Source organism: Musa acuminata, chromosome BXJ1-3, assembly GCF_036884655.1.
Source record: "Musa acuminata AAA Group cultivar baxijiao chromosome BXJ1-3, Cavendish_Baxijiao_AAA, whole genome shotgun sequence".
NCBI lineage: Eukaryota > Viridiplantae > Streptophyta > Magnoliopsida > Zingiberales > Musaceae > Musa > Musa acuminata.
The window spans coordinates 3113288-3137013 of NC_088329.1; the positions used below are offsets into that span (position 1 = coordinate 3113288).

At 42.1% G+C, this 23726-nt stretch overlaps 3 protein-coding genes and 1 long non-coding RNA gene across 4 annotated transcripts; 2 read left to right on the forward strand and 2 right to left on the reverse strand.

The window, feature by feature from the left end:
• The first annotated feature begins 956 nt into the window (after positions 1 to 956).
• Positions 957 to 3712, forward strand: LOC135616995 (uncharacterized). Its single transcript, XR_010488564.1, has 3 exons — positions 957 to 1880; positions 1972 to 3011; positions 3102 to 3712. It is a non-coding gene; the product is annotated as an uncharacterized LOC135616995 (long non-coding RNA).
• A 2970-nt stretch (positions 3713 to 6682) lies between these two features.
• On the reverse strand, positions 6683 to 9592 carry LOC135616999 (S-adenosylmethionine decarboxylase proenzyme-like). Its single transcript, XM_065116837.1, has 3 exons — positions 9461 to 9592; positions 8489 to 8640; positions 6683 to 8375 (listed from the first exon to the last, which is right to left on the reverse strand). The coding sequence occupies exon 3, from the start codon at positions 8199 to 8201 to the stop codon at positions 7071 to 7073; it is 1131 nt and encodes a 376-aa protein (XP_064972909.1). The 5' UTR covers positions 8202 to 8375; positions 8489 to 8640; positions 9461 to 9592; the 3' UTR covers positions 6683 to 7070.
• Positions 9593 to 11788: 2196 nt separating this feature from the next.
• Positions 11789 to 15504, forward strand: LOC135616996 (probable LRR receptor-like serine/threonine-protein kinase At4g30520). Its single transcript, XM_065116812.1, has 11 exons — positions 11789 to 12192; positions 12273 to 12405; positions 12525 to 12596; positions 12689 to 12832; positions 12969 to 13040; positions 13142 to 13201; positions 13290 to 13390; positions 13485 to 13622; positions 13694 to 14050; positions 14506 to 14891; positions 14980 to 15504. The coding sequence occupies exons 1-11, from the start codon at positions 12075 to 12077 to the stop codon at positions 15334 to 15336; spliced, it is 1938 nt and encodes a 645-aa protein (XP_064972884.1). The 5' UTR covers positions 11789 to 12074; the 3' UTR covers positions 15337 to 15504.
• Positions 15505 to 15827: 323 nt separating this feature from the next.
• LOC135616997 (uncharacterized) lies at positions 15828 to 23588 on the reverse strand. Its single transcript, XM_065116829.1, has 16 exons — positions 23214 to 23588; positions 22116 to 22370; positions 20882 to 21006; positions 20752 to 20796; positions 20587 to 20668; positions 20250 to 20318; positions 20002 to 20172; positions 19857 to 19922; positions 18571 to 18639; positions 18372 to 18491; positions 18228 to 18289; positions 16905 to 17038; positions 16669 to 16763; positions 16544 to 16585; positions 16172 to 16233; positions 15828 to 16096 (listed from the first exon to the last, which is right to left on the reverse strand). The coding sequence occupies exons 1-16, from the start codon at positions 23370 to 23372 to the stop codon at positions 16015 to 16017; spliced, it is 1638 nt and encodes a 545-aa protein (XP_064972901.1). The 5' UTR covers positions 23373 to 23588; the 3' UTR covers positions 15828 to 16014.
• Positions 23589 to 23726: the final 138 nt, after the last annotated feature.

Below are 23726 nucleotides of genomic sequence, written 5' to 3' on the forward strand. Positions count from 1 at the left end.
CAAATAACGACCTGATGAAATGGCACGAGCTGTCCCACATCCAAACACTCCCAAAGATTCGTGTGGCCATTTGAGATCTCCCAACAGTTTGCCCCTCAGATAACGTGTGCTGATGTAGAAGGAGAAGCCATGGCTCATGGCTGCAACATGAGCAGAGCAGCCAACACATCAAGCCAAGTGCCCGAGGATTCCAAGCTCGGCAAAGGGGCATAAAGAAGAACCAAACGCATCTCTTGCCACTGCTTCACGTGCACTCAACAATGGGCGGCAATGAATCCAAGCAACCGAGTTAGCAGATGCTCCAGTCCGAGAGGGAATGCAAGTCTAAAGCACACATTGCTTAGTTAGTATATTTGAGTAGGGCAGTGACCGAAGAGAGAGAGAGAGAGAGGGAAAGGCATGAGTGGAGATGTTATTCAATGGGAACGGCGCGTCGCCCACAAAGTAATGTTATAATGCCATTATTAATCGAAAAAGTAGGGGGAAGAAGATGGAGAGAAAGATGCAGCCACTGATGGCTTCAATTATGGTATGCTTACTTCGATGACAGTGATGGTTAGTTTAGGGTTGAATGGCCTTTCCCCTCAGGATCTTGACAAAATTTTGTCAGGAGCTGGACAAGGATCTGCCATCAGATCCCTCTCTCTCTCTCTCTCTCTTTCTCTTTTCTTTTTTGGTTTGAAGAACAGATCTATCAGCAAATCTCATGTCTGGATGGAGCATCCTTTTAATATTAGGTGCTGTAATGGGGAGTACTAGTGTTAGATAAGCTCTCTCTCTCTCTCTCTCTCTCTCTCTCTCTCGTCCTCAACTCCATTATTGCTCATCGTTCCTCTCTCCCTTTGCCTTAGCTCCCAAAATGGCTGACCTCTGCTCCACCATGTACTACTGTTTCCTCTTCCAACAGCAAATAATGTCTTGTCACTTTCTCCGTTGTTGTTGGTGAGAGCTATTAATCCAAGTTAATAAAGTAATTTTGTATTAGTTTCTGGTATATGTCGAGTTGTATAAATGCACCAGTGACTACAGAAACTCTGATTGATGTCTACTGGTTCTGCAAATGATTCATGAAAATGCCTTGATCTTGGCATACTTATGGTTTTTGATGGGTAACATTCTTCTTGGATTAATCCGAGCAGCACCAAGCAGGCTGTGGCCAGAAACCGACATGGGAGTCAAGCCTCGGAGCTGGGATCAGCGGGCTCCCCCCCCCCCCCGCCTCCCGCTGCACCGCACTGCAAGTGGAGAGATGGAGCAACAGCAGGTCGCCCGCCTGTAGCCAACAGTTCATCGACTGCCCGATGCAGCTGCTCTCCATCGATTCATGCATCCCCAACCTTGGACAGCACGTGGAAGGCACTAACCATGGCCACCTCTTCCTCCTCATCCGACTGCTCCTCAGGAAGTAGGCGTACACACGAAGGTGAGCGGTCAAAGCGGTCAAAGAACAAGGACAAGAAGAGTGGGACCGCGGAGGACCAGCAACGCTGTGTGATCTCAACCCCCCTCGACAACGAATCCCTCGATGATGCATGCAGGGTAAATTTCTCTGGTTGTTTTGGCCGGTTTACTTCTCTGCAAGGACCAGTGAATGATGGGCTTCTTCCATGAACGAGAGAAGGTGGAAAGGACGAAGGACAATGAGAAGAAGAAGAAGAAGAAGAATGTAAGGTTTGGGGATGCTAATGAGTACCACTTAGCTGCGATAACAGCTCCATTAGCTTCTCGTCTCAGGGACTGAGTAACTCTGCCTGCATGCGTGCAGTATGATTGCTCGTAGAGATAGGAAGAAACAGGTTTAACAGAGGAAGTAGATCTCAAGAGATCTCATGGAAAGCGACGGAGCTCAGACACCGTCAGATCTGCCCAAAACCATAAAGGTCGATCGCCATTCAAATCTCTCTCTCTCTCTCTCTCTCCCTTCGTCTTTGTTATCTTTATCTCGAAGCTGATGATTAGTGTATATGACAGAATTGGCAAGCTTGGCTGTATCTCCAGACATTCCATGTCTGGTCCTCCACGTAGCCATCTCATTTCCTTGTAGAAGACAATGGCGTCCTGCAGCTGCTCTCTTCCTCCCTTTCCTCGAAGCTCGATTCCAAGCTCCCATCAACCACTTCTTTCTTTTCCTTAGGGGAATAGTTTTACTACGGGGGTACTCACCGAGACCGCTGCAGTAATTTAGTACGCGGGAGGGTGGTCCGACCATGGCGTGCCCGTGCTTCCGTTGCACACCAAAGGCTCCTCGCCATATCTGAGGGAGGAGGGGGTGGTCATCTAGCCATTCCCCCACGTCGCGCCGGTGGTCCCCGCGGGTGGAGATCTCGTGGTCGTCTTGTTGCCTTGTGGTCGCCTGCCCACACGCACATGGGTGGGCGTAGGCAGCTGCAGCTGCAGCTACACCACCTCTCTCTCTCTCTCTCTCTCTCTCTCTCTCTCTCTCTCTCTCTCTCTCTCTCTCTCTACTGTTGTGCTCTGATCGATAACGTTGAACGCTTCTACGATGCATCAGGCAGCCAGGGAAGGAGTGCAGCGGAAATAAATGAGGCCAATAACTGCTCGCTCTACCCCGTCTTGAATGGCGAAAAGGAGAGCTGATGGATGGATAAGCCGCCCATCGCATTTCCATTCCTCTGAAAGCTCAGTGAGCGAGTAGGTGGGCTTTGGCTGCCGCTGTGGCAGCGAACGAGAGAGAGAGAGAGAGAGAGAGGAGGGGAGGGGTGGGAGACATACGTGAAAGCCGGGGGGAAGTACGTCTCCTTCAGCCCGGAGTTCCCAAACTGGCCCTCGATCTCGAGTCATGTCTTAAGAAGGTCGAGGGCTTTATAGTCATTTCGAGAGTTGAACTGTAACAGGGTCGGGCGTGTTGTGCTGGGTTTTGTATGTATATAAAGTAGGAAGAGAAAGTGGAGGAGAGATGAGAGCGAGTTGTTGTCTTCCTCAGACACTCTTTTCTTTCTGGGCGGAAGGAGAGGACGAGGCAAAGGCATTATTATTAAAGCGCCGGCATGGTGAGCACCCGAGGCAGTGCAAAACGAACGGTACATGGATTTAGTGCTTGCTCTAACACCTCTCTTCTCTTCTGTCGTATCTTCTTATAGAGAGGAGGGTGAAGGTGAAGGAGAAGGAAGAAAGTGGCCGGAAGAAAGCTAAGCTAAGCTAAGCAAAGCAGCAGTGCTTCGTTAGAGGATTCGTTGGTCTGCCAACTGAGGAGGAAGGAAAGAGATGGAAATGGTGCAAGTGGCCGCCAGGGCAGCCATCGTGCGGTGGACGGGTGAGGGGAGGTCTCACGACAGTGCAGATGAAGACGAAGGTGAGGATGCCCAAAGTGCGGACAATGCTCCCCTGTTTTGAGGTTCGTGAGTTCGTTCATGGGTTCTGTGATATTGGCATAAGCGGCTCAATCACTCTTCTTTCGTCTTCTTCTTCTTCTTCTTTGTTTCTTTTGGCTACTCTTGCTCACATTACCAACATTTGGTTCTGTAATCGCCTCTTGTTTCCGTCGCCAAATCCTGTAACATTGTCTTCTCCTTTGCTGCTGCTGCTGCTGCTACTGGTGGTGGTGGTGGTGGTGGAAAGAAGGGGATGGGACAGTGGATGGTTGGCCTGGGTTGTCTCGCTTGGCAGCATCATGGTCATCATGCCACCCCCTCCTTTCCCACATCTTCTCCCCTTTTGTATTGTGGGATGTTTTGTTTGGTTTCTTTCTCTTTGTCCCTTGTTGATTGGATGCTCTGGTTGGCTAACATTAGCAAAAATATTTTAGACCCACATTGCTGCCTATGTTATCCATGTGTATCTCAAGCACACCACAAGGTGGTGAAAGGGGACACCAATCTCTCTCTCTCTCTCTCTCTCTCTCTCTCTCTCTCTCTCTCTCTCTTAGGCTCATCCTGTGTTTGCATCTTTTGTCACCCAAACCACCCTCGTGTCAGCTGCCACATTTGTAGTAGGGGGCTACTGGACAAACTTCTCTTCTCTGCTTCTGCTCTCTTTCTTGTGAGCTGTGGGCTTTAGCCCCTGGGGATAGAGCAGAAAGCAGCAGTCCTCTGGGAACTGCCTTCTCTATGTTGATCAATCTCTCTAGCCATTTGCTCTACTACTGCAAATGGTCTGAGAAGAATGGCATGGTTTAGTCTGCAATGCAATTAATTGGGTGTTTCCTCTTACCCTTTGAATGCATGAGGTGTGTGCAGTAAGTACAGACTTTAAGACACTGGTCACCATGGCAGTAGTGACAGCAGCTGCTATTGTAATGTCTGCCCACTGTTTGCTAGAAAAAAGTTGCAAGAGCTATGTGGATGGAAATCAGTGCAGTGTGAGACTTACTCTGCTGCACAAAATGGGTTTGAATTCACTTGAATACAAGTATAGGCATTCCCAAGTTGCATTGTGGCCATTAAATAAGCTATCCAATTGACATTGTAGCCCTCAAAGGAAATATGAGACCAATTGTGGGCCATTCAAGAAGAAGAATGATGCATGTTCTACTGTCATATGTTCTCTCTTCTGTAGCACTAGCAGGTGCCACAGTGTGAGTGTTTCAAGAGGCAGATTGATGAAATGAATCAGCAACAGTGGTGCTGCAAACCATTGCTCATTCACAATAGTTTCAGGTTTCTCTTTTCCCTTGCCTTGGATGACAGCAATCTAGGTAGGCACAGAATGATTTTGTCAAGTTTCATAGCATAGCTAAGCAAATAATAATCATATGCTAAGTTCTCTCTTCAAAATAATATGCAAGGGGTTGTAATTCCCCCTTGTCTATGCAACTTGGGTGTAGATCTCAAAATGGGATGATGATGAGCATCATGCATCATGGATGCATTATTGTATCTGAAGCTAACTGTTCAAATACCAGTTCATGCTCTTGTATTCTATCATGAAAATGTTGGCCTTACATTCCCATCATATCTAACAACATCAAAGGTGCTCATGTTCAAACTTGCAGCTCTTTATCATGCCACAAGTGTCTCTTCTAAAAAGCATAGATACCAATCTCAACACAGATTTGAAGAGACATTCTTTACAAGGGAAGTTCTTACAGATGTAGCCACCACCCCATTGAAAACCAATTTAGCCTTGGAAAGTAATAAAGTATACTCTAAGAATTCACCAAAAGTTTACTATCACAGGCTTTTGTCTCAATGGTTTACTTTGTTAACCACCACCATCAAGAAGCTAAGCTTACTATCACTTTTTTTCTCATAAGAATCTCTTTGTTGAAGAGCCATCCAGCTTAAAGATGTCAAAATGTCATCATTAATTGCTGGCATTAAATAATAATTTTCTACTTGGAGACCAAAATATTAACCCATCCTGCTATAAAATGAACCCAAAATAAACTATACCTTAAGTAGTGTTTAATAGGTTGACATAATCAGTTGTAGCAACATAGAAATAATTTGGAACTTCAGTGTTTGCAATGCATCCTATGCAACATGTGCATGAATATTGTGGAACTGGGACCTCTAACCATCCAATTTGAGACAAGAAAAGCAAACTATATATGTGAGTTACAGCTTCCACAAAAATAGAAAAAAAAATTAAAAGATTAATTTCCATCTCAGTGGAATAAGCATTATTAACCCAGAAAAACATGCAAGCAATACAGGAAAGTATTCATAATAACAAAGACTCAGAAAATTTAAACTGTGTGCCTTCATGATCTATTATAACATGGGATGTCTTATTTAATGCAAGCAAACAAGAGAATAGGAATATATACCTCCTACACAGTAGCTAATTTCATTGAAAACTTTTTGCTTTAGAAGCTGGACCAGAATAAAGAAGAAAGCTACTCAAGTAATAAGAATTTGCCTACTCATGTTAAAGTAGGATTTCTAGAAATTTATCCATCATGAATAAGAATTTTACATCACAAGCACCCAAAAAAAATGAAACAATCAGCAGCAGCAGCATCACTAAATGATTTTTAATACTATTAACAATTATAATCACTCCAATTATAACCATGATTACATCTAGAAAAAATTCTGAATAAGCTTTAAAACAAATTCTATATAATAATGGTAAACAAACCTCTTCCTGAACAAATTGGAACTCAGTCAACTAAAGGATCACATAAATAAAAACTAATCTTCTTCTTAAGCAATACTTTTTATGTGATGACCAACAAGAAGAATAAAAATATGTCACCTGATTGATGCTGCTTTTAGATTGTTCAAAACAACCTTCAAAAATGCTTTCCGGCACTAGTGTGTCACCTTACAGCAGTAATTCCATGGTAACAAAACAATACGAAGATGGAAGACTTGATAAGCAAAATAATCCACTGGGTATCATTGAGTGGCTCACCGAACCCATGTAATATGATTTGATATGAACCACATAGCACAGAAGACTCGTATAACCCTTCCATAAGTTGAAAAGTTTGTTTATCTTGACTCACAAAAACTGAAGCAATGAACTGCAGAACAGCTTAGGTGAAACTATATCAGCCAGCAAAGAACAGAAAAGATTAACATTGTATTCCCCAGAATAACCAAGCATCAAGTAGCATTATAGACAACGAGCATCAGCAAACACAACCATTTTCTGACATCTGATTCCTATAAAAACCAGACTTCTTCACGATTTGTGTGTACAAAGAATTGCCCACAACATGATTAAAGTAGCATATTGATTTCCATACCCCGAAATAGTACTTGAACAATTCATCAATCAGAAGTCACTGCATGTGGCATTGTCATTCAAGTCGCAGTTACCCAAGGCACAATCTAATGCAAGTTGCAAACTTCTGGATGACCAAACAACACCAGAACAAATATTCAGTCTATGAAAATGCTGCTCATTGTGGCAGACACAGCAAGCCACCTAGAGCTTATGCTTGACACTAGTGTTCCTACACATACATATTACTTCAATGCAAGGCAAAGACTCAGATCATTGTGTAGGCAAATACCTATGCTTTCGCCATCTTCTTGACCAAACAAGCTAAAAGGAAACACAAAACACTAGAACCCCTTAAAGCATGGCCAACTTTACAAATAATATCGTCCTCTCATAAACTCTTCTTATTTCTCCATTACCTTTTCACTTTAAAAGCATCATCCTTTAGCATGATCTTTCGCAGTCCTATCCACATATTTGCCTTCCCAGTAAGGCAGGGTGGATCTTGGTGACACCGCAGTCACAGCAGAAGCAGCAAACATCTGGTATATCGACAGCCCACCACCTGGTAGCTCTTGATCCACTCTATCTTTGCAGGTGTAACCATCAAGATGTATCTTCTCAGCCCAAGTGCCTGCTAGTCCACGGTCACCTAAGATAGTAACTGCAACAGAGAACTCTGAAGGGCCAAAGCACCTAAGGACCCTCTCAACTAAGTCCTGATACACCAAGGTGAGAGAATTAAACCCCATTGCTTCATAACTGGCATAGCTGAAACCCTTCTCAGGTGTCACATGGATAGTAGAGAGAGCCGGGCCATGAATCCCATTCATGGAATAGCCACAGGGCTCGAACTCAAAGTCGCATATCTCCATCTCAGGAATAATATTAGAGATCCCAGATATCTCAGTCATCTTCTTGGCGGAAGAACTATGGCATTCCGCTGAATTCTTATAGAATATTAACGCCTGATCAGTGTTCAATCCGGTCATGCACATCTCGAGTGTCACCATCGGCAGCTCAGGTTTCTCAGTAGCATAGTATATATGCCATTTGCGATTTGCATTTGTTGAACCACCAAGCACATACGCATTACCACTTGACTTGAGGCTACCGAAGAACTGATTGAGCACAACGACTTCCTCGGAGAAGCTCCGGTGGGGAGACTGCTGTGCACCAGGAAAAATAAAGGTCCCACGGGAGTACCTTGCAGACAGAATAGATAGCGAAAGCTCTGCGGCAAGTTCAAGAATTCTAGGGATGGACAGAAGGAGCTTTGTAGTCCCGCAAGTTTTGAGGATTAACTTATAGGGGTAAATAAACAGGCTTGACTCAGAGAGAACATATGAATCGAAGACATTGTTCGAGAGCTGAGAAACAATGGTACATCGTGCCAGATCCAGAATGGAGTCAATCTGTGGCCGTGAAAGGGCACGCAGCCCCCATCCATGGGGGTCCAAAAAAATAGATGGCTCTGAGAAAGTGATCTCCAGGCGCTTCTCATATCCTTCAAAACCGATCGGTGAGGCTAGGAGAGAATTTGGAGAATCGACCAGTGAGAGTGCCATCGAATCAAGCAAGAACAGGTGAGCGTGGTGACAGGAAAAAGGGAGTGGGAGGTCAAAGGAGTATTTGAGAGACGGTAGGCTGAGATTGTCTAAAAGCAGAAACGAAGCACAGGAAATCCTACTCTACAGAAGAAAGCAGCATCGGAAGGACTCTCAGGATGGCTTCCTCACACACTGAAAAAGATTGAAAATTGATAAAAATTAACAATCAATACACCATATGCATACAACAAAACTAATATCCACATTCTAAATGAAGATAACCATAGTTAGAATTTGGTTCTTACGTTGGAGTATGTAGCAGACTGAAACTTCCTGATTCCGCCGTGTGGTCGAACGTCTTCAACAGTGTAGTCAAGGGGAACTTCGTACTGTAATGAGCTACTACTACTAGACTGCTTCTTCCCAGATTTAAATTCCATTAAAACATTCGCACCTCCTGCAGCAAGCAACAATGGAAGAACATGTTAATCATAACAACCACCTTGTCTTCAAGATTATGGACAACATAAAGTCCAAGTTCGTCAACAAGGCAGAAGAGACATTCTTCTAAGACCCACAAAGAAATTTAGACAATGGATATGGCTTTCTAACAACATGAGCAAAAACAGGAGCAATTATTACCATGAGAACATAACTTAGAACAAAAAGCTGTAAAAGGATACAAGAAGAACTGAAAAGGCTGCATTTTTTGGAAGAGGAAAGGCTGAAAGATGACTACATTACAAATCAATGGGAGAAATAAATAAGAACATAAAGATTAAAACAACATATTCTCTAAACTACAGGATAATTCATTGAGGAAAAAACAGAAATAAAAAGATCTGTACAGAAATAAAGGTTACAAGACAACAACACACAAAAAGATCCACCTTAATGCAAATCAAATCAGGGAAAAAGAAAGTCACAAAAGTAAACAGGAAACGCGACTAGAAATAGCAGATCATACCCTGAGACATAAGAGTAGTAACTACAGCTGACACAACGCGATACATGACGGCCAACAATTACTTGATAATCACACAGGCTAAATCATATCAGGGACCAACGATTCTCTTATCTACCATCAGAAAGCACCCCACGAAACAAATCCAATGTTATATCCTCAAAGCAGAGCACAAAGAGACGGCGAAAGACAAAAGATGGCCGCTTGGCAACACAACGTCAGGCGAAGCAAATTTTGTGATGATCATAACATATCAAGAAACCAAAGCATAATATTTACGATAAGACAGAGATGGAGTAGAGGAAAAGCTTACGCAATCGAAGCCGACAGGATCAGCAAATCAAACGGCCGAGGCGATGAAGAGAACAAGAAGGATGCGCGAAACCCTAGCGGACGATACGAGGGCCGACGACGAGCCGAAGAGACGGACGCGGCGAGGAACGAGAACGAGCACGGCCTTTATATAGGGCGCAGAGGGAATCCGCGAACGACGGGAGACTTCCCGATCCTTTAGTCGGATCCGGTGTAACGAACGAGGCACGGTCCTTCTAACTCTCCTATTCAAGCGAAGAATCCACTGGCAATTCTTTGTGGGCCCCATCTAATCGGCTAATCATCTTCTCTGTTTTCTGAGAAGAAAATTTCAACCATTATATTATTATTTCTATCACAGTTATTAAAGATTTATAGAAATTAATATAAAGTTTTTTTGGCAATGGCTAATTGATGAACACAATTTGTGGTTACCATCAAACAATCAATCTAAGTTTTTATCTGTTAAGTTAAATGATATCTTTAAAGATTTATCGGTTTAGTCAAATGATATCTTTAAAAAATAACTAATATTTTATATATTATTTAATAATTAAAAGACATAAACATAATATTTGAAGGTGTTGTTTTCTATCACAACATGGAATTGACACCAAAAGCAGAGCAGCATTTTGCCACCAATCCTTCATCATCACCACTTCTTCCTCTCTCATGAATGCATGCTGGAAGAGTTCATCCTCCTCTCACATGAACACAACCATCACAACCCACACAAGCTGAGAAGATTTAGTCACCTGTTAGGCATAGATTCTCTTGTCACCTGTGAGCTGTTTCATTCTTTTGCTTGCAGAGGATTTGGCAGTGGAGAAAGAAATGCTGTCCACCAACATTTCCAATTAGTGACAAAGCCACTCTCCTCTAATCAGTGTGATTATTCTATTGTTCTTGGAGGATCTACACTGATGTTTCCATTTGTTCATAGTTGTGGACAAACTTGGGTTCATCTGCAATGCTACTTTGTTGACTGAGGTTTTGGTGCCCCTTTCATTTGTTGATTTGTAAGTGAGATGTGGTGAGGTTTTGGTGCTTATGATGGAGAAAACCATTGCTGAACTTTCCTGCAATAGACTTCATCACCTGTTTCATGTGACATGATGCACTGGTAGCAAATATATTGAGAAAGAACAATGCTAGTTCCTATGATCCTCTCTCCATAATCTTGAGAGATGTTGCTTCCTAGACTTCTATCACCATTACATTCTCATAGCCATTCTTCCTAGTTTTAATGGTTCAAAGATCTGTTCCAACTTTTATCTGCACCTACAAAGTCTCAACAGAAGAAAATGGTGAGAAGCAGAGACAAGTAAACAAAGACTTCTTCTTCCTTAGACATACATCAAGTATTTATCGTGGGTCTTCCACATCAAGAGTGGTTGATAAGAGAGATCTCAAGTTGGAAAAAGTAGCATGTTTTAGCACCCAAAAAAAGGAGATGATTCCAAGGTCATGCTTATCTTTAACTTTTACAGGTGCAGCAAAGGGAGATGGCAAAGTGAAGAGGAAGGTGCTTGGCCTTCTTCTTCACCTTAGCTTTGTTCTCCTCCACTTTGCCTTTCTGATACTTTTGACAACAAAAGCATGCGATTAGTCGATCGTGGGCGAATCACTTTGCGCGGATCAACACACAAACACCTTCTCTTGCCAATCCTCTGAGGTTAACCATGCAATGCTTTCATGTACAAGGACTTTAGAGCTGGACTTCTCTCTCTCTTTCTCTCTCTCTCATCGGTAGCCAATTGACAAGTAGAATCTGTCCAGCTCCAATCTTGCAGATTAAACTGATCGTTGAGCACAAGAGATGGTGGCCTTCTGCCAAACACAGGAATGGTGATGGTGATGTAAGCTGCATTAGATTCTAGAAAAGCAAGCAAACTGCATCATTTATCTTAACTTTCAGCAATTTCTCTTCGTCTTTTTTGTTAGTCCCAACACCAAGCACAACTCACAAGCTTTTAGAAGGAAAATATGATCACTGGTTGAAACTTGGGAGACAAAACCTCTGAATAGAGACAGCTCAAGAAACCAAGGATTCAAATCTACGCAAGTTCCAACTTTCTGCAAAGTTGCTGTTTTAGTCCCACAAGGAGGCAGAGTCCATTTGAGCAAGCAACAGCAGTGATGGAGCTCAACACCAGCCGAATCCAATCCCCTCCCACCACCTTTATCCAAAGCAGAGAAAAGAATGCATAAACAATGGATGACATCTCTCTCTCTTCTTTCGCCTTTACCAGTTGTCTCTCTCTCTCTCTCTCTCTCTCTGTTTCTCCTTTTCTTCTGTCCCAATGAGTGTTGTCGCTCTGGGAAGAGGGCTCGCTACATGTTCATGACTCTCCCACTCTCTCTCTCTCTCTAAGCTTCTGAGCTTCATCAGATTCTGACACCCAAATTAGCCCACCCCATGCATTGCTGCTTTATGCCCATGTCATGCCCCCATCATGGACCCCTCTTCCTCATCAGCAGCCTCTCTCATTGTTCCTATCATCGGTCTTCTTCATGATGGGATGACATGGTTCCTGACAGAAGGCCACATCCATCATGCTCCTTCCTCCATCTCCCTTCTCCCAGTTGGTCACATATAGCAAACACCGCCTCTTATGCTGTGTATTCTCTCTGCTGCTCCGATGGCTTCCAAGTGCTTCTACTTAAATCTCCTTGTCGTATTCTTCTCCTCCTTCGACGTTTCCTTCTCCTTTGAACCACTAAACATTGAAGGTGTGTGCTTATTTTTGGATCTTCTCTTTCCATCCTTGCGTGTGTTTTCCCATGGATTGATCTGCTTGCTTGCTCTCCAGTGGAGGCTCTGATAGCCATTAGAAGCGAATTGCACGATCCGCATAAGGTTCTGAACAATTGGGACGAAGACTCTGTTGATCCCTGCAGCTGGGCGATGATCACTTGTTCCTCAGAGAATCATGTTATTAGCCTGTGAGCCCGCCACCACCTCCTCTCTTTCATTTCTGTGCTTGCCTGTGGAAGATCTTTCTTCAGCTACATCGAGACCTCCTGATGATCATATATTGGGTTTCGTTTGTGCTTATCTGTAGGGAAGCATCAAGCCAGAGTCTCTCAGGAAGGCTCTCTGCGAGGATTGGGAACCTCACCAATCTCCAACAAGTGTGAGCGACACTCACAGACTACTCATCTCGATCCTCAAAAACACTATGCCTGTTTCCTCTGCATGAGTAACTCTGCTTCCATCTTTCTTCAGATTGTTGCAGAACAACAACATATCAGGCGGGCTGCCACCGGAGCTGGGACTACTTCCAAAGCTCCAGGCCTTGGACCTCTCCAACAACCGCTTCAACGGCAGCGTACCCGAATCCTTGGGCCGCCTCCATAGCCTTCGATATCTGTGAGCTGTTTCACCAGTCTTGATCCTTAACACCATCGAAAGAATAGGAGATCTCCAACATCGGTCCAAGCCAAGCATGCATCTTTGTTTCCTTTGAATTGTTGTTCTAATCTTTCTTCCTCGATCCTCACCACAGGCGACTAAACAACAACAGCTTGTCTGGTGTCGTCCCCGAGTCGCTGTCAAGAATTCCACAGGACTCTTTCCTGTAAGTAACTCCGCTCCGTTTCCTCTTAAAAGAATGGATTTTGCTGTGTCTTCTGTTCTGTTTAGAAGCTTGGAACTCACCAAAGTTTCACTGGTTTCCAGGGACTTGTCTTACAACAATCTCAGCGGGCCTGTTCCTGTGTTCCCAACCAGAACTTTCAAGTAAGCTTTCTCTTCTCCTCCAATGGAAATTTTCTCCGATTCATACACTCGTCTCTAATTCATCTTTATCACTTTCTGTATCTGTCAGCATTGTGGGGAATCCTCTGATATGTGGAAGCCGGAGGAGGGAGGAGTGCTCGCGAACAACCCCCAGCCCTCTTCCCTACCTCTTGGATTCACCAAATCAGAGTAATTAATTCATCTCCTCATCATCTTACCAATCTCTTAGACGTGCAGCAAGTTTAGAACTTTAAGCTGGAATTTGCTGTCCCGTGTGTTTCAGAGAGATCGAAGGCCAAGAAGCTAGCCATTGCGATGGGCGCCAGCGTCGGCGGCTCGTCGCTATTGCTCCTCCTCGCGCTGTTTCTCTTCCTCTGCCGCCGAAAGCGGCAGAAGAACCAATGGAGACTCGGGCTGAGTGGTAAGTGTGGCATCATCATTGAGTTCTTCTTCTCCTACAGGAGAATTTACGTTGAGGGCATACGTGAACAGAGAGGGAAGAGGAGGAGGTGGTGGTGCGGGGGCTGGGGAACCTGCGGCGGTTCACTCTGCGGGAGCTGCGGGCGGCGACGGAGAACTTCAGCTGTCGAAACGTGCTTGGGAAGGGCGGGTTCGGGCACGTATACAGGGGCCGGCTTGCTGACGGCACAGTGGTGGCGGTGAAGCGGCTCCGGGCGGACGCCGTCGGCTCGGGCGACGGCGAGGCGCAGTTCCGCACGGAAGTGGAGATGATCAGCCTCGCCATCCACCGCAACCTACTCCGCCTCCTCGGCTACTGCGCTGCCGCCGGCGAGCGACTCCTCGTGTACCCCTTCATGCCCAATGGCAGCGTCGCAGCCCGCCTTCGCGGTACGCTCCTCCCTGTACCCTGCTTTTCCATCGGCCTCCGCGAGCCTCAGGATCGATCCTCTCCAATTGCTGCAAGCACACAAGAACAAATTTGCCCGTCAATCACGTGGGGCCCCTTAAACCGACGGCTATAATGTGCTCATTGGAAGGTGTCGCTGCAGTATAAAATTGGAGAGGATCCGTTTCCTTTTCCCTGCTAAGGCTTCGCGGTGAGGGGCTTGTTCTGTACTTTCGGTCTGGAACTGGGTCCCACTAGAGGGTCCTGTTTTGTCGCTTAGTAGTCAGTCGAGGGTACGACAGAGCTGAGTACGGTTAGTTCGGTTCGCGTGAGCCGCCCTCGTCTCCGCTCCGTTTGACCGCCGCGAGCTACCGCGGCCGTTCATGTGCTCTGATCTCGATCTGTAATAGGGTGTTGACGTGCATTAAGATGCGTGCTTTGTGATCGTCTGCCTCAGGTAAGCCTCCGCTGGACTGGAGCACGAGGAAGCGGATCGCGGTGGGCGCGGCGAGGGGCCTCCTGTACCTGCACGAGCAGTGCGACCCCAAGATCCTCCACCGGGACGTGAAGGCCGCCAACGTGCTGCTCGACGGCTGCTGCGAGGCCGTCGTGGGCGACTTCGGCCTCGCGAAGCTGCTCGACCACGGCGACTCCCACGTCACCACCGCCGTCCGCGGCACCGTCGGCCACATCGCCCCCGAGTACCTCTCGACGGGGCAGTCCTCCGACAAGACCGATGTCTACGGCTTCGGGGTCCTCCTCCTCGAGCTCGTCTCCGGCCGGCGCGTGCTCGAGTTCGGCAAGGGGCCGAACCAGAACCACAAGTGTGCGATGCTGGGCTGGGTATGTTATCACCTCATGCCTCCCGGTGTTCTGCGCCATCGCTGCTACGTAATGCATGCATGAACAACACGTCTCGTCTCGTACGTAGGTGTGGAAGGTGTATCAAGAGAGAAGACTCGATGCATTGGTGGACCGGGATCTGGGCAGCAACTACGATCGGATAGAGGTGGCGGAGATGGTGCAGGTGGCGCTCCTGTGCACCCAAAACCTGCCGTCCCACCGCCCGAAGATGTCGGAGGTGGTGCGGATGCTCGAGGGTGACGGGCTCGCTGACAAGTGGGAGGCTTCGAACCGGCCGGTGATGCAAGCCGATGCCCCCAGCTCGGGCACTCATCCTGACACCCACGCCTTCTTCGCGGTCAATGGCGACGACGACGATGGCAGCAACGATGACGCAGCTTCGGCCGACATGGTCGAGGAAATGGAACTATCTGGTCCCAGGTAGCGGTGGTTGAACTACTCCACCCTATTGTAGATCGACCAAAGAATACGATGTTGCTTGTCGTGCATTATCTGTTTCAGAAATGAAAGGAGAATATAATTCCTTTCTTTTTTTTTGTAGCTGTAAATGTAAGCGATTTCTTTTTAATTCTTTTAAGCAGCCTTTTCTTCACCTACAGGAACTATTTACATTTTAAGTAAGATAAAATTATTTAAAGAAAAACTTCGAGTTAATTAAAAGAAGAAAAAAAACATTAAAGTTAATAATAAAAAAAGGGAGATAATTAACACAAAACCTATCTTTGTGTACTATTAGTTGTTGAGAGAAGCATAAGAAAAAAAAAATGGAAGCATTTATAATGGACTATTTTACAGTAGAAATATGAATCAGTCATTTATGACCTCTATGCATGGATCTCTTTCTTCTTACCGTTGGGCTAATAAATAAAACTGATTCAGTAAACTATTATTCCCCAAAAAACACATTCATGAGAATGAACATAAAAGGCAGCGGGTGAAGGATGCATTAGACGAGTAAGGTAATCTTAGAATATACCATGATGCAGGACTTTGTATGTACATTTGACGAAACCTCAAGTTCTCAGCCTCAATCTCATTGGGGTGGGAAGAGGAGTTCTGCTCATCCATCCTTTCCTGCTGCTGAAGCAAACTGAAATGGTGGTCAGTCGTGTTGAGGACACAAGGGATTGGCCTGAGCATTTCTTGCTCTTAGCCTTTTTAGTTCGTCCTGCGTGCATGATAGCCTGCAGCGTCAAGCAAAATGTCTCAGATGGGAAGTTTTGAAGCTTGAGGATACTTTTCATTTGCATTGCAGTCACCTCCAGTGCAGATCACAAATCTCCTGTATCAGCTGCTTCTCCCTTTCGGTAGCTGCTTCCATCTGCACCACCAAAACAAAAGAGTGGGGCAAAGAAGCAATCAGAAGCAGCGTGTAAAATAGTTTGTGGTAAGTGCTTTTGCAAGGTATGTTTGATACAGTAATGGTTCAGGTTAGTTTCTTGATAGTGATTAAAAGATGTGATGCATTGGTGGTGTAAAGAAATCCCAACCTCCAGAAGCCAATTCATTAAAAATAATTCATGAAATATCATTGGACCCCGAACATTTAGGTTCTCAATTGTGACAAGATGGAATGGCTTGTGACAGACGACAGGTTTTATTCTACGAGTGAAAATGTAATATCTACTAACCTGTGTGCTTTGACCCTTTTGAGGGCAAATAGGTGCAAAAGCCTGTGGTAGTTAGACATCAAATTACCGTTACATTAGACAATACTAGCAAAGAATTAAAGGTCAGACAAGTTTTACTGGCTTACCTTATCTGAATCAATATTCTCAGACATCACCTTAAAACGGCCTTTACGTTGAACGAGTGGATGCTTTGATTTATCTTCAGCATCTTCAACACCTGCTGCTGAAGAAAGATCTAAAGTGAGGACAAAATTCTATCTAGAATTTTCTCTTATGGAGGAGGTTTCCGACACAATGCTAAAATAAATAAATATTAGATAAGGAGGTAAAAAAACAAAAACTGAATATTGTAATTGCTTGCCTGTCGATTTGGATGATTTAGGTGCCACTTCAGTAGGTATATCAGTTGCTTTTTGAAACTCTCCATTGTAATTTCCAATATTTTCGTGCTGATTTTGTTTCTTCGGACTAACAAGTATTAATTCATTAACAATTCTATCACGAGCAAAAGAAAACTAGAGATTAGTACATGGATGATTTTCAAGTGATTCATATGTGGGAAAGTTTTCAAGAGATCGATGCAGTATGAACCAGAAAAGGGACTTTTACAATCATTTAACAATGGGAGAATAAGCATGACATTAGCGAGTAATATCCTTGAACAAAAACAGAAAAAAAATCCTTACTGGAGAATATTGAGTTAAGTAGATTAGAAAAGGAAAAACAAGGAGAAGTGCCGCTAATCCTTTCATTCACTTTTTTTTTTCATCCATCAGTTGTTTCATCAGTCTATATGTTCTATATGTTCTTGATTTCCTGCATATGTGGCTTCCTTTTGTCTATAGTTTGAACTAAGTCCTCTGAGATTTTCCAGTTCAGTTACCTCCAACCAAGGCAGGAAGTTTATACATTATGCAAATACATCATTGATACTGATCAATAATAAGGGAAACATAACATGACTCAATCAAAGCAATGGAACCCTAATTGACTATCAAAAGGTGGCTTGAGAAGAAACATTTTTCATGAGCAACACATGATTGCAACGTTAACAATAATGAGGGAAATAAAGCCCATGGGAAACTAATAGAATAAGTATTAATTGAAGGCAATTAGGTACCATGTAAACACAACACATAGAATGATAATAACTATTGCATATGTTCTATGTTATGTTTCATAGGGGATGTAACAAACTAGTTCCCATTTGATGAAGAGAATATTCCTGATAAGTACAAATTCATAGAAGGCCTCTGTTCATAAAAAGATTGAGCATGGAAGTTGTCTAGATGCTTTTCATCATAATCTAGTCAGTAACTTTTACCGAAACTATTTCCCTCATGGTTGAAGTGTGTTTTCGCAAGAAAATTTTGATCACTCATATAGCAGCTTTAAATTCATGGTCTGATCCATCAGAATTGCTTTTGGGAGTAAAAAATTGAACAAATCTACTACCATCCAAGTTCAACAGTAATTACAAACCGGAATTTTATGTCTAAAAATATGCAGAACATAGTGACATAATCAACATTTGGCCTCCATGATCTTTAGACTGTAACTCTCAGTGACAAGGAAAGATACTAAACATATTGATTATAAATATCAACCCCCTTAGATTTAAGAAATGTGAATGATCAATCCACTGACTTGATAGCAATTATGGATGGCTTCTAACATTTCTTACCTCTGGTAGCATGCAGGTTGATAAGGCGACGAGAGAGTTGATTCATCCAACACCTCTTTTTTCTGTTCATTTGATATGTTGTTAGAATATAGAAATCTGAATAACCTAATGCCACTATAGAAAAAAATATATATCAGAACTTACCACATCATCATCATCATCCTTTGATGAACAAGATGCACTTTCTGATATTCTTTCTTGCAAAGCATGAATCCCAAACATTTGGCATCCATTTGATCCTGTAGTTTCATTATTTTCCAGAATCTGACAGGAATGCACATAATTTACCAAAAAGTTGTGACAAATGAATTCAGAGAGAAGGATTAAAAGACTGCATGATTACCGATGAAGCCTGAGCTTTCAGATCCTCAACATCAAAATTCCATGCACTAATTCCTCGTTTGTATTCCCTCTATTCATGATCAAAATGGCATCACTAATAAGTGAAAAACATATATGACCATGAATTTATGCAACAGAGAATCTCTAGCATCAAGCATGTAAAAGGATAAGGGAACGGGATACTGATACAAAATGATGCAGGTATGTGAGTCCACTAAATATTAAAAAAAGGAATACATGATGAGGACACAATAAAACAGTATCTTAAGATAAATGATATTATATATTACAGAATTTAAATTTATTTTGTTTGAAAATATGTATTTTCATAATTCAGATTATTAAAAACTATATAAGTAATTTACTAGCATCTCAGACCTATTAGTCATCAAAGATAATAGCATAAGAGATAAGACTCGAACAATGTAGAGACTATAATACAGATACACATGAATAACAAAGCTACATAAAGTCATTCATTATTTCATTGAACAAAATCTAAAATTCATAATGTAGAATCTGAAGATATATATATTCATCTCCTATTAATCAAAGGGAAAAGAACAACACACTTATACGATGCATTAATGTGTTTGACATAGATATACCAAGCAAATTTAAGCATCCATATTTTAGAATAGCATAAGATTCCATATGGCCCCTTGACCAAGTTATTTGAATGGAATGAAAACAATCATCCTGAACTAAAGATAGTTCAGACCAAAGAATGAATTGTTGATCTGTGCATTTACACTTAAGGAGGATGATATAAAGGACCAAGTTTTACAATGCTCCCAGCTCAACCATTTGATGCATCCAATTTCAGCTTGATCATACCATCACTCAAAAGGTTGCCATATTAATTATTCTTTTCTTCATGACTTTTATCCACTCAAAACTTATAATCATGATCCTTTAACCTTCAGTTCCATGATGCTATCAAAATATTCATTCTTACTAAAGGTCTCATAAATATTTGTAAGCTTGATAAGTTCTTAGTTTTTGAATTTTTCATCCTTTAGTCTGTTCACTCTAATAGCATTGTTACTTGTCCCATATCTCATACTTAAAGAGACATGATTATATTTTTTTTTCATTGAGAGCCTATTAATAGACTTTACAATGTCATTTATGTTTGTATTACATGCAGCAAAGGGAATCCAGAAATTATATGGAATTGATAATTGGGCCAGAGAAAGCTGGTTTTTAATTAATTTCTTCGATCCTCAATAATTCAAAATGGAAAATACTTTTAATCGGCTTAGCTCAGTGCATAATAACCCTAACCTGTGATAACTCCTCTTTGTCACTGTCGAGCATTTTCTTCTGTGCAAGCAAATCTTCTTCCTTCTCCTGTTCTCAATGCAAAATCAATGTGATAAACTTTGATGCTAAATTAAACTATAGGCAAAATAAGATCACAATTCATTACCTTCAAGGCTTGATGGCGATCACCTAGTGTAGGCAACCCATCCAAAATTTTTCGTACTATGTAGTCCTGAGATCTGGCTTGCTTGAAGAATGGTTGTTTCAACAGCTTATGTGCAGTAGGTCTTTTTGAAGGATCCTTCACCATGCACATAGCAATCATGTCCCTAAAAGACTAGTAGCAGAAGTAGAGCTTGAGAATGAGATGCTCATCCGCATAAGAGACTACAATTAAGTATAACACAAAAATACCTTTGAGAATTTTTTGTCACTTTCATAATCAAGGCCTGGTGGAGCATTCTGCAAGTTCATCAGCAAGGCCTGCCAATAATTTGATTCAACAACTCAAGAAAAATAGAAATTTTGGCATATGACAGCTTCCAAGATGTCTCAAAATTATCTACATAATTTGCGACCAATATGAAAAGAAAAAATCTTTAGCAAATTGTGATACGTTCACATGTTGTTTGGCATCAAAATACAGATAAAATATAAGACAGTATGCTTGATGCATTGGGGGAAAATATGGTGCCACTGACACAAAATTATTGATAAATGATGCACAATTCCAAATTGATGAAATACATACCTTAATTGGAGGATATTTTGAAAAAGGAGCATGACCATGAGCAAGTTCCAAAGCAGTAATTCCAAAAGACCATATATCAGCCCTGCCGATAATTTGTAATAAGTGCTTGCACTCAAAATAACAAATTAATGATATTACCAGACATAGAGAAGTTGGTAGACCAACTTGAAATCATAACCATGCAGTTGCTCCATCACCTCAGGGGCCATCCTATTTAAATAAAAACATTATATTTCATTTAAAGGATATTATATCATAATCATACGGAAATATCTGAACAAAAGAGCATTTGCACCAGCAAGGTGTCCCCACAAATGTATTCCTTGATCTTTGCCTGTTACCGGAATCGAAAAGGCAAGCTGAAACACCAAAATCTCCAAGTTTAATGCCACCTCGTGCATCAACTAGAATATTCCCAGCCTAAAATCATGAGTGAACAATATTTCACGGGAAGTTATTTGAACTAAGACAGCACATGAGCACCTATGATTAATGTGCAACTGTGCAAGTGCTTTTCTCAGGGTATAAGTCACTAAAGTTCTACTATAACAAAACAATTCAAATCTTCTAAAAAATTAATAAAATACATCCTTAAAAACTAGGTTTGTGGATGGTACTTAAATCCATTTTTTCTAAGATTAAGTGACTTGGTTATCTGGTAAAATAGGTTATGAAGTTACATGACCATTGATAATGTAATTTTTGTCAAGTCTAATAGTGTGCTTTATCAGCATATATTCATATGTCTATTTTACCAGCTAGTGTTGTATATTGATCTTTCTTATCATTTATTTTGGAGAGCTGTAAATCATTAGTGTATTGAATCTAATACCAAGTAAATATGCAAACACCAAACATATACAACATAACATGCCATTTGTATAAACCAAAACTGGACCTGATTTTGATCAGTATATCGTGTGCAGTTCATACACCGTTAAGGCATCAACAAACACATAATGATTACACCATCACAAGTGAACAATATATCCTCTCCATCTCCTCTCCTAAGTTGATGCTTCACATGCATAAGATGAATGGGCATCTTTGCATGCCCTTAGTAAATTAAACATACTAGCATGAAATTTCATTCTGAAGTTTCAACTGAAAACAATATACTGAACAAGATCAGTTACATAATAATGCGAAGATTGTATTGAAGAACAACATGCACATTAGCTTTGTTAACAGATGAAAACACATAACAAAGAAAAATTATGAGGGCCGACCTTGGCAAGGTAGAAAAATGATGATATGAAACTGATAGAAATGATGTTGCCATAGGTATGTAAACAGAAAGGATAAAGTTGATTTCCTTAGAAAAAAGATAAACAACCCTACAGTGAAAAAGAAGATTTTATTTGTTAGATTAACCTCTTTTTTTATCTTGATGACTCTCGCTACTACATTGGATGATATATCATCATACAATTGCCAAGAGTCGATATTAAGATTCATGACAAAATAACTATAATGACAACCACTTTGAAAAGTCTCCATCACATAAAGATGAGTCAACTTAACCAAACCTTTACATAACGGTGAATGTGCCCTTGGTGATGAAGATATTCCAATCCCTTCAGTACTTCACGTAACACTGTTGCAATTACAGATTCTTTAAAGCCATTGGGATAAGCAGACTTCATTATGTGAAGGCAAGACCCTTCCTCCATGTAAGGCATGACAACCCATAAATTGTGATCATTCACAAAGGAGCAGTGTGCCTTGAGAACATTAGGATGGTCTATCAAGATCATAGTTTGTGCCTCCCGACAGATGTTGTTCTGGAAAGAACATACAGAAAAAAAATCATTTACAAAGCCTCCAGACAGACGATGTGCTCGAAAGAGCATACAGAAAAAAATCATTTACAACTTTCAAGACAATGGATGAACTAGATGTACAGAGTTACTTATAGATATTTGTATTTTTTTCTAAAGAACACAGCCGTGTATAAATAATATAATTCTGTGGAGATTGCCAGTAGTTAGAAAATCAGGTAAACGCAATTAAGACACCTATTTTCTGCATTATACCCTGATGAACTAGAATGAAACACAAAGTACACAGTAATAGATATAGCCAAAAGAAACATGCTTTGCTTAAGTTGTCATGCTGTGTCATCTGCCACATGAAAAAAAGAAAAAGAAAACTAACAATAGCAGTCACCATAAATTTTAGTGACAACTATTCTTATAAAAAAAGAAATGGATACTGCAAGCAAGAAGTTGACACGATATGATGGTCATTGTGACACGAGGAAATTTTAAGTTTATAAACTTGTGTTAGATACATAGAACTGCTTGTTCTAAACATGTTATCATTAATGACCTTAGACATTATTTCCTAACGGTTGTATTCTTCTATCGGAGACCGTACACTATAAGGAACAAATAAATCCCAAGAAATATGCACAAGTTTAAGGTTATTTTTTGTGCAAAACAATCCTCCCTAGGCAAAATGATTCGTTTGTCAAATAGTCAATCTAAAATCTACGGAATTAAGTGAAAAATTGAAATTTCTATTTGTATCAAAATGGCATACCAATTCTCAGTGCACCTGGTTCCTCTCATCGAATAAAAAGAATATAGAAGAAAAAGATGAAATTTAGCTAATGACGAACGCACCAGATCGCTGTTATTCCTCTCGAAATCGACGACCTTGATGGCGACGACCTCGTCAAGGGGAATGCAAAGCGCCCGGTAGACCGAAGCGCTGACCCCCTGCCCCACCGGCTCGCGCAGCTGGTAATCCTCAGCGCGGATCGGATACTTCTTCCTCTCCATCGCTCTCTTCGCAGCGGGAACCGCTGCGACATCAATCCCTAGAAACCGATCCAGTCTGAGATCAGAAGCAACACCAAAGAATCCGAAAGTGAGGCGCGAGAAAGAACGAGAAAATTGGGGAATGACGCCTTGTTCGATCGGATCGGGGATAGGGAATCGCTAATTGGGAGGAGGAGAGTGCTTGTCGAAGAGGGCTTTCTCGTGATGCAGAGAAGCTACCGCGAGATTTAGGGGGAGAGAGAGATTTCGTAACCAGAGAGTGCGCGCGCCACGGGAGCAGCACACGAGCACGTGATCGAACAGTGCTGCACGTGACCGAACACTGATCATTCTTGTTCGTCACCCGTGAAGAAT